At 41.9% G+C, this 13,543-nt stretch overlaps 1 protein-coding gene across 1 annotated transcript; it reads right to left on the reverse strand.

Moving 5' to 3' along the window:
* Nucleotides 1-316: 316 nt before the first annotated feature.
* Nucleotides 317-5,825, reverse strand: DRG1 (developmentally regulated GTP binding protein 1). The gene is made up of 9 exons (XM_086761652.1): nt 5,692-5,825; nt 5,365-5,488; nt 4,526-4,701; nt 4,043-4,112; nt 3,315-3,484; nt 2,446-2,576; nt 2,064-2,231; nt 933-1,055; nt 317-432 (listed from the first exon to the last, which is right to left on the reverse strand). Exons 1-9 carry the CDS (start codon nt 5,731-5,733, stop codon nt 333-335), a joined length of 1,104 nt encoding a protein of 367 aa, XP_086617778.1. The 5' UTR covers nt 5,734-5,825; the 3' UTR covers nt 317-332.
* Between the last annotated feature and the right edge of the window lie 7,718 nt (nt 5,826-13,543).

Here is a 13,543-nt window from a genome sequence, read left to right on the forward strand (position 1 = left end):
TTCTGCTTTTCATGTTTTGTTCTAATTTAGAATAAAATAATTCCTGCTGTGTGAACTGTTTTCCAATTTGGAAAAACATGTACCTGCAGCAGAAAATCATCCCAGGCCCCTGAAAAATCCCCCACGTTTGCCCTTGTGCAAGTCACTTCATATGAGTTTCATTGGTAAGTTCTGACAGAATGGGACACTGCAATACAAGTTGGCCAGAAACATTGGTTTTACCATAAAAAAAAATACCTATTTGTTACAGGTTTGGTAGAAACAGCCTGTTCTTTGTCACTAACAACTAATGACAAATTTTGGGCACAGTCACAAACTGTGTCAGAACAACTTTATTTCTTCACAATCTGAATAACATCCTCATCTTCAAGAGTATGGTCTTTACCAACTTTTTGAGGATTGTGTTTAACAGACGAACCCCAGACCAATGCACTGAAAAGAGAATAAAAGATCAAATTTAAAAGGCTTAGAAGTATAATATGCAAAGAGCAGAAGAGCAGCTATTTCTGTCACAAAGCTAATACAGAAAGCAATGCTTAAGAGCTATTTTTGTTCTCCTGCAAGTACCTAGATGAGTGGTCTGTGTGAACCAGAGCACAAGCAGCTCAAAACATAGTATGAAGTCATCCGACATACTCGTGCATGCAGGACAATGGCCTGTAATGCTGCGTCTAGCACTACTTTCAAATATAAACATTTTCCCCATAGAATAAATTTATCCAGGAAAGAGCATAGGAACATCAAACACAGTAATTTAAGTATTAGGCTGAATTGTTATAGAGAGATCTATTCCATTCAATACAAGAAGAAGAAAAAAAAGAAAAAAATAAAAATCCTGTTTTCCCTTCTAGTTTACAAGGGAATGGAAGAATACACCAGGAGACAGATTATTTTCTATTCTCTATAAATTATTCTTTTGAGATAATACTTACTATTTGAAGTCTTTAATGAGATTTTTGTGGATCTTCATGCAAAAATCCTCCACTGTGGTCTTGCAGTAAGGTAGTACCACAGGAGAGGTGTAGTCTGGGAGCTGCCCTTTAGGTTTGGTGTAGCTGTAACGCAGATGGAACAGTCAGTCAATACCAAAACCTCCTCTCTTTCAACCCATGAGGATGTTTCATAGGTTATTTGCGCTGTCATCCTAGGTGCTTGTGCTGAGTTCCACTATTTCAGTGGTGACAGATAGATTTTCTGTAAATTGTTTGTTTGGAGTTCTTAAGGTGAAAATGCATCTGGGTAGCCAATGGCTGCAGCAGGTTCTCCCTTGTAACTGCAAAGGTTTATCCCTAGTGAGCTTTCTGTACTTGCTTAGAAGATGAAGAAACAGGAATAATTGTTGGAAAAGAACATCTACAGTATTATGGTTCTGATTTGTGGGTTTTTTCCCTGTGAAAAACTCAACATATATTAGGAAAAAACAAGTCTACAGCCCAGATACCTCAACATACTAAATCCCCTTTTACAATACATTTTATATTGTCACAAGAAGATAGAGACACACTTAAAAGACTACAATTACTGCGTTATGAGTATTAACAGATTCATCCGAAGAAATGCATTAGTGGTATGAAGTAAACCTGTAATAATTCTATGATTCTAATTTAGAATAAAAAATATTTGAAAGGCTACATGAAAACTAAATTCCATTATCTTAAAAAAGCAGAATGCATGTCACTCATCACAGACTTAGAAGAGGTACCTCCGAAATTCGTAACTTTGCGCTAAATTTGACCAGATGTCTATGTTTTCACCATTTTTTTAAGAACTATTTTGGACCTCATTTCACAAGGTCCTCATTTAATTCCCCTACAAAAAAAGTTTCAAAACACGGCACTTGTGACTGTTAGGAAACTCTGTGCTCCTTCTGTCTGTTGTGTGATGGACAATCTTCAATTTACAGATTAAACACACTTCAGTGACAAAAGAAATCATCATTTGAAAGCTGGAGTTCTATGCTAGTAGAAAACCATTACAAAGTAATCATCATTCATCCATTCTTGAGACACTCTTCAGTCTCTGCCTTACACTTAACTCCACATAAGGCAGCAACTGGGACTCACATTCGTACTAGCTTCAAGTAGTCCCAAATTTTCTCCAGCAGATCATCAAAGTTCCAGCGATGATGAGCAGATATTGGTACACAGTGGGGTACTTTGTAAATAATATCTAGTTCCTCAATGGAAATCTGGTCAATTTTATTTAGGACGTAAATGCACGGGATGTAAACCCTGCAAAGAGAAAGCAATACTGTTAGAGCAGCCTAGCGGCAATACACTGCTACCTTTGAAAAAGCTTCATTTTTTAAAAGGACAGTAAGGTGCTAAACAGCACTTGTGGATACCACATTGCTAGCTTAGCTTCTGGGGGAAGCAAACCTCAGAGACAACTCTTTACTTTGGAATATAAATTGCAAGTATGCCAAACCCAGGGCCCCAGCAGTACCTGTTCCCTTCTACGACGTCAATGAGGTCATCAGCAGTGGCGTCGCTGCGCAGTGTGACATCAGCATTGTGAATTTTATACTCTGCTAAGATGCTCTTCACTGTTTCAGTATCCAGCTCACTCTGAGGACACTGAACGTAGACACAGTATTAAGGAATGGAGGAGTTCACCGTCAAATCAAGTATTGCAATTAATAACGCTATCACCTAGCAATCGCTGCATCTAGGTCACTAAAAATAACAGCTGCATTGCTAAGTTATTGGACTTGACTATGATTTTACCATAGTTAGCCTCAGGAGAGGGAAAAAATATTTAAATCAGCTTAATTTATATAAATAAATAGCTGCAGACATTTTGAAAGTGATGTCTCCTGTCAATCTGGGACGAGCTGCAATACAAACCTACGTATCTGCTAGTTCAGTGCCCAGCCAACTACGTGATAGGAACCCAGATCCCAGAGCAGAGTTCTGATTTTTGGTATCTCTGGCTACTTACACATTTTTAAAGATTCAGTGGTAAATGGGAAATGATAAGTAGTCCAGGTTGCAAGGACTGAGCAGTCTTCTCCAGAAGAATGCTGTAGTCAGCAAGCAAGAGGCAGTTTTTGGACGCTCTCCTTTGGGCCTCGGAACTTGTAATTGTTGGGACGTGACCAAGCCTCTGATTTGGGGGTGGGGAGGTGTCCAGGGCAGGCATGGATGGCCTCCAAGAAAAGTAACTGACTATACAGTTACTACACAGTACAGCAGTTCAGTTTCTAAAGGAGTCATAGCACAGGAATGGTCCCAGGCATACCATTAATTGAAAACGCCTCTTTCTTCAATTTTTTTTTTTATTTTAATTTTGGTTAAAGGAAACTTCCAACTTACTGTGGCTGTAAGGTTAATGCCTCCTTTATCCTTTTTTTTAAAGCCAATATTGGGGGGCTTACTATTCAGACGAATTCCAAATCCCTCCAGTTCATTCTCAATTATTTTCTTGTGACCAAGGGGTTTCAGTACATCCAGAACAATCAGAATGAGATTACAGGTTCGAGCAACTAAGAATCAGAAAAAGAAAACAATCCCTGAAAAAATACGCTCACATAATCTGAGACAAAACAAAATATTAATATTAAACAATACTAATAAACCCCCAAAGGCCAGTACATTGCTTATTTTTAAATTCCAGGATAGGACTGAAGTTTGTAGTGCTGGCCACCGATAGATCCTTACATGTTTATAAGAATCACAGAGGTTGGAAAAATCTTCCTCTCCACCCTTCCTTACTGTGTAACCCCAACGCCTCCATTCAGACCCCAGAATGACCACAGAAATGAGGACGGCAGCCTTGTTTAACACGGCATCACATCTGCCTTCAGAACTGGTAATAAACTTTCACTGCAGTGTCAACGCAGAGCATGAACTCACCAAATGCATAGTCAGCACCAAAAACTGAACAAAATTAAAATGGCTACTGCTTCACCTCAGGCAGTTCAATTCCAGCACACAATTCAGCTTCTTAAAGACATCAGAAACAGTGATTCAACCCTTCACTCTCCTAAGCTGTACTAAGTGAACCAGTGATAGGATGTTGCCTGCAGCTCCAATATGCTCACCTGCAATGACTTGCCGTCCTCTGCCTTTACCATCCTTGGCACCTTCGATAATTCCTGGGAGATCAAGTAGCTATTGGTTTAGAGGAAGGAAAGTAACTCATGAGAAAAAATATTTTTCTTCATGAAGAAAATAAATTCTACTTTTACCTTTCTCCTAAACCAGCTGACTCTACTGCAAATCTGAATAGAATATGGCAAAATTGTTTCCCCTTTGATTCTTATATAAGGCATTATCCCTGGTGCCCTACTGGTGCAACGAAACAGATAATCTCATACAGAATATGAGAACTACCAAAGGAACTTCTCCCCAGAGCAAAGTGAAAAGCAGGGTAAAATTAGTACCTCATGGAAACATTCCCACTGTAGTCTCAAGCACTTCTACATGTCACTTCTAACCTGCTGCTGTCAGGCCAGACCGTTCAGCCCTAACCCCATTGCATCTACATACACCACCTTATCCTCACAGACACAGAAAGATCTCACCTGTATCTTTGCTCCTTTGTATCTAATGACTCCAGGCACAGTAGTGAGTGTAGTGAATTCATATGCTGCCACTTCAGAGTATACACCAGCAAGATTACTTAGAAGAGTAGATTTCCCCACTGACGGAAAACCCACAAACCCAATTCGGGCATCACCTGTCTTTGCAACGTCAAAGCCTGCAAATAAGGAGCAAAAATATTCATTTGAGGATGGACATTTTCTGTCTTCTAAGGTTCTGGACAGCAGTTCCACTACTATTTTTAATTTTGCCTGAGTGAAAGCCAGCTAAGCTTCCCTAGAAGGAGGATGAGACTACAGAACAGAGAGTTCACAACCCATATGGCCTTGCACCACCTTCTCTGTATAGCACTCCATGACATGTACCTGTCAATAAAGCATAGGCTGCAAGGCTTCAGTTATACTTGACTTGAGCGTAGCTGGAGCATTCGCTTTAAGCAATGCAGCTTATACAACTCACATCTTTGTATATAAAAATAGGTGCCTGCTGTAAGATGCCTCTTCACAGAAAACCCCTAAGACTTCTGCACGTACATGATTCTATTAGCCAAAATGCAAAAGCCTTTCATTTATGCTTCAAGGGCTCCACGCCAAAGCGACTATGAAGTGTCACAAACCACGGCTAAAGTCCTCCACCGGGAAGGACAAGAGGGAGAGAAGGCTGCTCCGATTTATTCAGCTGACGGCCTGACACGATCTAAGCGGACAGGAGCCACCCCCGTTTGATCGACTTCCGCCACACACGTCCCGCACTTCAGCGGGGAGGAGCGGCCACTTCTGCAGAGGCCGCCGAGCGGGAGCCTTCCCGCCGAACAACGCACCTTCCCCGGGGCCGCCGCCGCCGCCTCCCTTGGGGGTGATGAGCTCCCGGCGCAGCTTGGCCAAGCGGGCCTTCAGCAGCCCCAGGTGGTGAGCCGTGGCCTTGTTCTTCTGCGTCCGGGCCATCTGCAAGAGCAGGGAACCGAGGACTCACCCCCGGGCGAGGCTCCGCCGGCCCGCACGGCCCCAACGGCGCCGGCAAGGCCCTGTCACCGCCTCACGGAGCGGCACCGCGGCCGCGCACCCCGCCTCCCCGGAGCCCCGCGGCCGCCCTGTCCAGCGCTTTGTGTCCGGCCCGTGCCCGCCCGAGGAGAAGGCCGGCGCGTTACCTCAGCCTCGATCTCCGCGATTTTGGCCAGCGTGCCGCTCATCTCGGCGGCGGGTCCCGGCCCCGGCCGGCGGCCAGCACAGCACCCCCACTCCGCAGGCCCGGACGGCTCCCCCTCCCCCGGCAACGCGCAGGCGCACAGCAGCCTCTCGCGGGAACGAGACCAACGCTCGCGAGAATCAGCGGGCGCGCGCACTCAACGGCGGGCGGGAAAAGATCCCGCCTCGCCCGGCGCGCGCGCTTCCCGCCCGCCGCCCGCGCCCTGACCTGGCCGGAGGCGCCGCAGCGCCCCCTGCCGCGGCTGCCGCTTACGGTGCCGGGGGTGCGGGAGAGCCGATGGGGAGGCTCGTGCGGGGAGGGGTGGAGGAGAAAAACGGTGTTGTGAGGCTGGGGTGCTCGTCTGTGGGAGAGGCATCGGCGCGGCGGTGCTGGGAGCGAGTGTGGCAGCCGGCCTGAGGCTGGCTGTGAGAGAAAGTGCGCGGGATGCGGTAGCCCTGCGGCCGTGAGAGGGAAAACGGCTGCGGTGAGGCAGGGCGGCTCGCAGGTGTGCGGGCCAGGCCTGCGCGGGGAGCCGGGGGCACTCGCTGCCCCTGCGGGGAGGTGGCGTCTGCCTTTCCCTGTGGTTAAACCGAGCCTGGCGCCTCGACGTACGCGGAGATCTGCCTCTGCCCGCGTCTTGCGTGTAGTCCGCTTGCGGTACTGCTCATCACCAGGTGTGTAGATGTGCATATGTGTTCCACAGCCCTGCTGAATCGGGCAGAGCTGCTCGGGAGAGCCTTCTTTAGCCGATGCTTTATAAAACCAGCACTTCCATACCGAAACTGTCTCGCGGCTCCTTTCAGCTGTGCCCAGGCCATACCACTTTGCCCCAGGGACATCTGTAACTGTCCATTGAATGCAGGCTAATTAAATAGATAAAATGATTTTTTTTTTTCTTAATGGCCCTTTAAAACTTTAAGAATCGAGTATCTATAGCTTTGGACAGTATCACAAGAAACCAAACAGTTGGATTTGGAATAAAAAGTATTCTTATGACATAAGGAAATACAGTTTTATAAGTTTGCAGAATTTTAGAGTCTCCAAGTTTGTTCCCCTGTCATATTTTATCTGAATTTGAATCATTTATAGAACCCTTTTTTCTCCATATTCAGTAACCTTTCCAGGAAGGCTCTTCTGACTCAATCTATTACAAAGTCTGGTTTTATATGATGTATTTAAACATAAAATTTAACATGTTTTTTAAACAAAAATATACTCTCCTGGGGCCGAACTGTAGAAGTGTGCATAATGATGCTTGCAGAACCACCTGCCACATTTTCAGATAGGATTCTGAGTATTGTAGGATTGATAAAATTTAACTTACTTTATAACATTTTTGGTAATAGAATTGTTATGGATCATTAAGTCTGCTTTAACTTACAGTAAAAAGAAAAAAAGAAAAGAGCAGCACTAGTGCAATGGAAACCACACTGCTATTTGCTGTCTCTTTCTGCCTCTGCATATCCCCTGCTTGTCTCATCTTAATCAAAAAAAGCAGCCTTTAATGTCATAACTCTGTAGTAGGAACTATCATTAATATAAGCTTATGCAGAGCTTACTAAAATGGAATCCCAAATCAAATGGGATTACTACTGCTGGTAATGTTAGATCAGCTAAGCTAGGGTAAATATAAATGCACCTACCACTGTATATTTGTTCATGGTTTTCTAATTATTTCTTGTGAACAATATCCTTTTTCAACATAGCAGATTTGGTCCTGGTATAATTATTTTCCTACTTACTTCAGATGGAATTGGACTTGTTATGCTTCAGCTGAATTTAGCCATACAATCAGTCCGTGTTTGTGGTCTCTTTTAGTAACAGGAAAAATGCTGAGAAAAATGCAAATTCTGAATGCTCAATCAGGGTTTGAGACCACCTCTATTTTTGCAGTAGATAATGGCTAACTTCAGAACTCGTTGCTAGCAACAGTGATAGTTGTTCTTACAGACTCACTCCAAATCACATCTATTGAGTCAAACTAAAAATTATTTTTCCAAATGTGGGTTGAATTAACAAAGATGTTAATAAAATAGATGGTTTGAAATTTTAGTTCCTGCGTAGTTTTTTGGGGTTTTTTTTGTTTTGTTTAGGTATTCATAGTGTTCTTAATAGGGTGTAGTTATTTTTATTCACTGTGATGTCTGTTGTGAATTTTTTAATAGAAAGGTGTTTTATGTTTTGTAGTGCTTGGAGAACGGGGTGGTCATGACCATGGGAAGCTGGGTGTGCCAAGTGGGAAAGTGACTGAAAGGCAGGTAATTGGGAATGGATAAATGATGTCCTCTGAGGACAGCAGTCAGGACTAGAACATGGAGAGCAAATGATAAAAGTTTATTAAAAAAAAAAGAAAAAAGGTCAGTCAGAGAAGGGAAAAAGCAAGGAAAATATTCATAGAAAATTGGATATAATCTCAGAAGTGGAAAAAGCCCCCAATGGAACCTGAGAGAAAATGAAAGGAGATGCATGAGACTGGGATCTACTCGAAAGGTTAATTGAGCTTCGTAGTGGGCGCTGATGGAAGATGGAGTATGTGAATTGCCATTTTGTTATTAAAATGTCCGTGTATGGTTTTTTAATTGAGAGAACTCCATTTAGGAAATGTAGATGAAGTGCAAGAGGGGGTGTATTTCCAAAGGTTTTAAATTGCATAAGGGTTTCAGAGTCAATCTCTCAGGTGGCCAACTGCCTACTATGATAGACAACACAGAATAAAGACACATATACAGAGTAAAAATGGCCAAATGATCGAGCAGTCATATGAATTACTAACTGATAAACTGAAAGTATGTAACATAAGCACTTTTCTAATAATATTTTTAATAAAGTAAAGGAAAGCAACATACTACAGGTTGTTTAGAAAATGCGGGAAGACTGCATCTGAAATAAAGGCTGTCTCTTCAAACAGTTATAAAACACGACCCAGTATGGAATCAGCGATTGAGAAAAAACAGGAGTTTGTGTTTCATCAAGCTACAATGACAGGAATGTGATTGAAATGGCACATACCTCATTAGCAAGTTCTGAGTGATGGAGGGCTGTAGCAAAAACGGGTTTCAGAAATTCATGTTCTACATGCTCCAGTCCTGCTGACTCATAGATTTTGAGCAAGTCGTTTCCTTTACTTGTGCCTCAGTTTTATTTTTGCACAACAGGAATGTGCAGTTGCCGCAGAATGATTGAAACTTTCATGTTTCCATAGCACTGCCCTGCGAGTATGATGACTGTAGATCGCTTCAATAGGAGAGCTGAATAGTTAATACATTTAGTGTGTTTTCTGTCAAACTACTGATTTTAAATAAGCTGCTTTATTATGAGCCAAATTCTGAAATTCTTTCTGAAACAGCTATTATTTTAGCTTGAATAAGAGTTTTACTTATGTGAGATGCAAACTAAGTCTGTTGAGAAGACTCTTTTGGATAACCATGTAAAATTTACCATTGTAAAACACATGGTAAAAACTGTGAGTATTAAATTAATCATGATAACTTGTGTAGTGTATGCTTCATTAAAATTACATAAAGAGCCTTCTTGAAAATAGTGCATGCTCACTTATTTAGATTTTTTTTTTTTTCTTTTCCTCCTTTTTATTCTAATCAATGGCAAAATACCCGTGGATATCATGGTGCACTGAGAAGGTCAATCTAGTTTAGGAGCCACTCTAGTGGTACAGCACTCGGGGTTCTGGTAATTCACTTTATGGCAGAAGCTGTAGAACGTGCTGGCAAACAGCTGCACTAACGCAGCTGGACTTGCTAGGGACTACATTTCTAGCTTAGTAGTGGGGATTTCTGCAAGATTTTTAAGAGAGAGGTGAGAGGGAGGAATTTAAATCTTGATTGCAGGTGAAACAAGGCTCTTAAAATTCCATATAATCTCAGAAATTGTCACCAGTCCAGTGAAAAATAATCTATAATAACCTCAACCTGAGTACTTACGATTTTAAGGATTATGGGTATGGGACTGTAATCAACCTGCCAGAGTTCCCTCATGAAAAAAGGGTAACTACAAGTTAGGGCATATAGAGAATCTGTTCGTTTTAAGGTGATTTTTCTGTTTGTTTTTGGTTTTGTTTTTTTGCAATTTTTACAATTTAGTAAATTTACTTTTGTTTTTTTTTCCATGAATTATACTTCGATTTGAGAACTGGCTGCTAATTAACCCTATTATTGCACTTCAGGGAAGAGCTGCTCATGTTGAAGAGGAGACAGACCTTTTTAAGGTGGTTACAAAGAGCTGACTAGGGGCCAGCCTCATACCCGTTTGGAGGAAGGAGATTTTGAGAACCCACTATGAAAAGGTAAGATTTTTGAGATCCGTAGTACTGAGTCTTCGGTGGGAACTTAATACTGATTGCCTGAGGTGAGGCGACTCTGGAAGTTGATGCAATTCACATCTTAATTGACTCTTGAGGCAATAGACAGAAAGCTGTGTATCTTTTGAATGTTATAAGAAATACAGATGTATCCATTCTTAGTTGTCTTCCTGGATTAACTTTTTAATGCCAGTTTACTTTGTATTTGTAGAGGAGTTGTCCTTCTCAGGGCAGTGCAGTAGTTTAGCTATTAATCTGTAAATACCAAACATTTGCTGCTTGCATTGCGCATTTAGGATTGTATTGTAATGTGTGTTTTACATGAGAAAGTTGTCTGTCAGGTTTGCTTAGCCTAGGCATGGATGCTTAATTCATGGGGAGTAGATTAGGTGGAATCCTAGGTTGTATTCCCATTTTGACCGGATCCTTAATGTGGCAATCTTGTTTTGAATGGCTCAGGTTGCTTTGGTTCCAGGCAGTCTAGAGTAAGTTAAACTGGGCAGAGTGAAGAAATGAAGGGAACAAAAGGGAGATTAAGTATCGAAGGTTGGCTTCCAAAACTGTGTTAAATTGGTTTAACCACAAAAAGTTCTGTAGTTCAGCGTGAGCTCCCCAGACTTTGTCCTGGACTGCCGGGAAACAAACCGACTACACAGTGCATGAGTGCAGTGAGTAGAATGATCAAAAAGCAAAAAGAAGAAAAGCAAACAGTGCAAACTCGTTTTAAAATAACTCTTTCTGCATAATTTTCACAGCATCATATACCTCCCTATTAGCAGTTGCTGTCTTTTTTTTTGAGAATGCTGGGTATTTTTAAATGAGAGTTGTTCATCTGCTTCTAGAGGAGAAAGCTGACAAATCACTAACCCACGTCTGAATTACAGACTGCTGTCTCCAAGCCTGAGAATCCTTGCTGCTGGGGCTAGCATTCTCATGGGATGATTCCCAATAAAAAAAATGAGCAGGCTTGAAAAACTAAATTTAAGTAATAATCAGCCTCATAAGTAATGAATGCTGAATTAATTGCTTGTTAGATCAGTCGCAGTTAATTAAAATTCCAGTGAAAGCTCAGAAAAACTGACAGCTACTCACTGAAATTGCAGGTGTGCCATGAAATGTGCAATGTTACATATTTGTGGAACACAAAAAGGAAATGGTTGATAAGACTGAATTAGCTGGCACAAGTGCTGTGCGGAAATGTCTTTGCTAATATTATAATCCATGTGAAATAGTGATTAACTAACCTTCGTAAAGACTACAGTAACGGAGACTATTCTGAAAAATTTCAGTAGCCTCGAGACCTACACAGATTCATGAGTTGAGAATGTTCAACAAATAGGTATGACTCAAGTCTCACTAACATATACCCAAATATATTTGAATAAATTTGACTGTAACACAGTCTTTTGTTACCTCCTATACTTGCAGACCAATTTAAGGTCTGTGCTTGTGAGTAAGGCCAGTAGCAATTGCTGTGCAGTGAAGTGGGCAATGTACAGTCCCAAATGGTACACACATGTTCAGAGCTAAAGAGGATTTTTAATACTATTGAAATACCAATCAACGTGCTTCAGCAGGGACCAGACAGCTGCAAAACATTTAGGGACAGCTCAGGAATTCCCATGAGCAGAAGTAAGACAGGAAATAGTGAGAAGCTGAATAAAGTAGCTGAGGAAAATGCCTTTATTTAAGAGAGGTGAATTCAAAAGAAGTTCAGGAGATCCCAGTGCACAAGATGTCAGAGAAAATAGATTAGGAATCCTCTGAAAAGAAGATGAAATTCTGTATACTGAAAATGTAAATTTCAGTAATGTAAATGTAAATTTGGAACTCTCTTTTACATCATCTGGAACTTTGTCTTCAAGACAGTTAACTAGCTAGTTGTGATAAGTGATTCAAAGGTAATCATACCTGTATGCTTACATAGTTAAGTGTGGGGAAATGACATTTAGTCATCACATTACAGAACTTCATCTTGCAAGTCTGTTTATACTGATGAGCCAAATTTTGTCTCGGTATGGCACAAACTGCTTATTTGCAAATAGAATAAATTTGGCTCCAGTGTAACAATGCAAGTTGAATGGCTAATTTGATAGTCTCATATTCTGGGACGGGGCAAGCTTGGGACCAGAAAAAGTTATAAGAAGTGGTCCTTTAAGTGTGTTGGTGAAGCTGTAAGGTGGAGGAGCCCAGTATAGTAACAGTGGAGGTACTACAGGAGAGATTCAGCCTTTACCATGTCAGAGCACTGAGGAGCTAAGGCAAATGTCTTTGTTGATCTCCTTGTGATTTCCCTGGGAGTGCAAGGTGCTGGCACTCATCTTTAACAAGCATCCAGCAACACACCCAGCATATTCAGCTCCCAGCATGCTGATCTGGCATCTTCACGGCAAGTGTGAATGGGTCACTTGCCCAGAAGCAGCCATGCTTTAGGCTGAATGCTTAGCTTTTACCTAAAGAAGTAGGCAGGGTGTGTTGGATCGTGCCTTTTAAACAGGAGGGTTGGAAGCTGAAACCAGAACATTCCATGGTAACTGGAGAAAGTTCTGAGGAAAGTGCAGTGAGAGCGGCAGGACCCCCCTCCCCCTGCCTAGAGGAGAGACAAAGAACAGGCAAGGAGGGAACTGAAATAGGAAGCAGGAACCATGTCAGGAGGCTGGGGAGTAAAAGAAAGCAAATTAATAAACCACTGGGGGGAAAGGCACACAACTGACCAAAGCCACTAGGAAAGATAAGCAAATTCCAGATTCTTTAACCACTCTGTGTGCGTGTGCATGCAGCCTGACTAGTATGTTTAAACATAATAATTTTCCTCACTGTAGCAAGTACAACTCTTGTGTCTGTGGCACAGAGACAGACTTACAGAATGTGAGCACTCTGTTATCCATATAAGAGGGTGTACTTGAGCTGTGTTTGTCAGCACGGCTACCACTCACACAACCTCAAATTTCTAAAAATGTTTTTATCAGAATGTGTGCATACATAATGCAGTAATAAAAAGCTCCTGGTAATATTCTGCCTGCAGTGTAGACAACCAGTTCCTATCAGAAGCAGGAGAAATCCGGTGTACAGACTGAGGGCACTGTGTGGCCTTAAGTGTTAATGTAACATTGCATTTTGGAAGTTGGAAGCTTGGTGTGCTCATTTGCACATCAGTACCCAGAATGCTTTTTCAGCTCCACCACTATTTAATTCAAGTGCTGGGTTCGAGCTCTTGGAAGGCTCTGTAGTTTGTGATGCCCTCACATGCGCTGAGTTCAGTATTTTCCACAGAATAGTTTATGTGACAATATTGGATTGTGAATAGGTCATCCAAGGATTCTTAATTAGGCTTGATGTTACAAATGCAAAAAAAAAAAAAAGTGCCCCGAAGACTTTTAAAAGTGTTGTCTTTAACAAAACAAAGAACCGTTTTGAGAGTGTGTGTGTATGTATGGGGCAAGAGGAGGGCTATTTCTTCAAAAGTAGAGAAAATTACTCCCTGAGACAGAAAGCAGAT

The sequence above is a fragment of the Chlamydotis macqueenii genome, chromosome 17 (assembly GCF_036417535.1).
Source record: "Chlamydotis macqueenii isolate bChlMac1 chromosome 17, bChlMac1.mat, whole genome shotgun sequence".
Lineage (NCBI taxonomy): Eukaryota > Metazoa > Chordata > Aves > Otidiformes > Otididae > Chlamydotis > Chlamydotis macqueenii.

Bases quoted from the DNA above. Each gene is read 5' to 3' on its own strand.
- DRG1 (XM_086761652.1), bottom strand. From the start codon at position 5,733: ATGAGCGGCACGCTGGCCAAAATCGCGGAGATCGAGGCTGAG. The intron at 5,489-5,691 runs GTAACGCGCCGG...CTGCTCTTGCAG, and splicing joins TCGCGGAGATCGAGGCTGAG to ATGGCCCGGACGCAGAAGAA. The intron at 4,113-4,525 runs GTGAGATCTTTC...CTAAACCAATAG, and splicing joins ACAAAGGAGCAAAGATACAG to CTACTTGATCTCCCAGGAAT.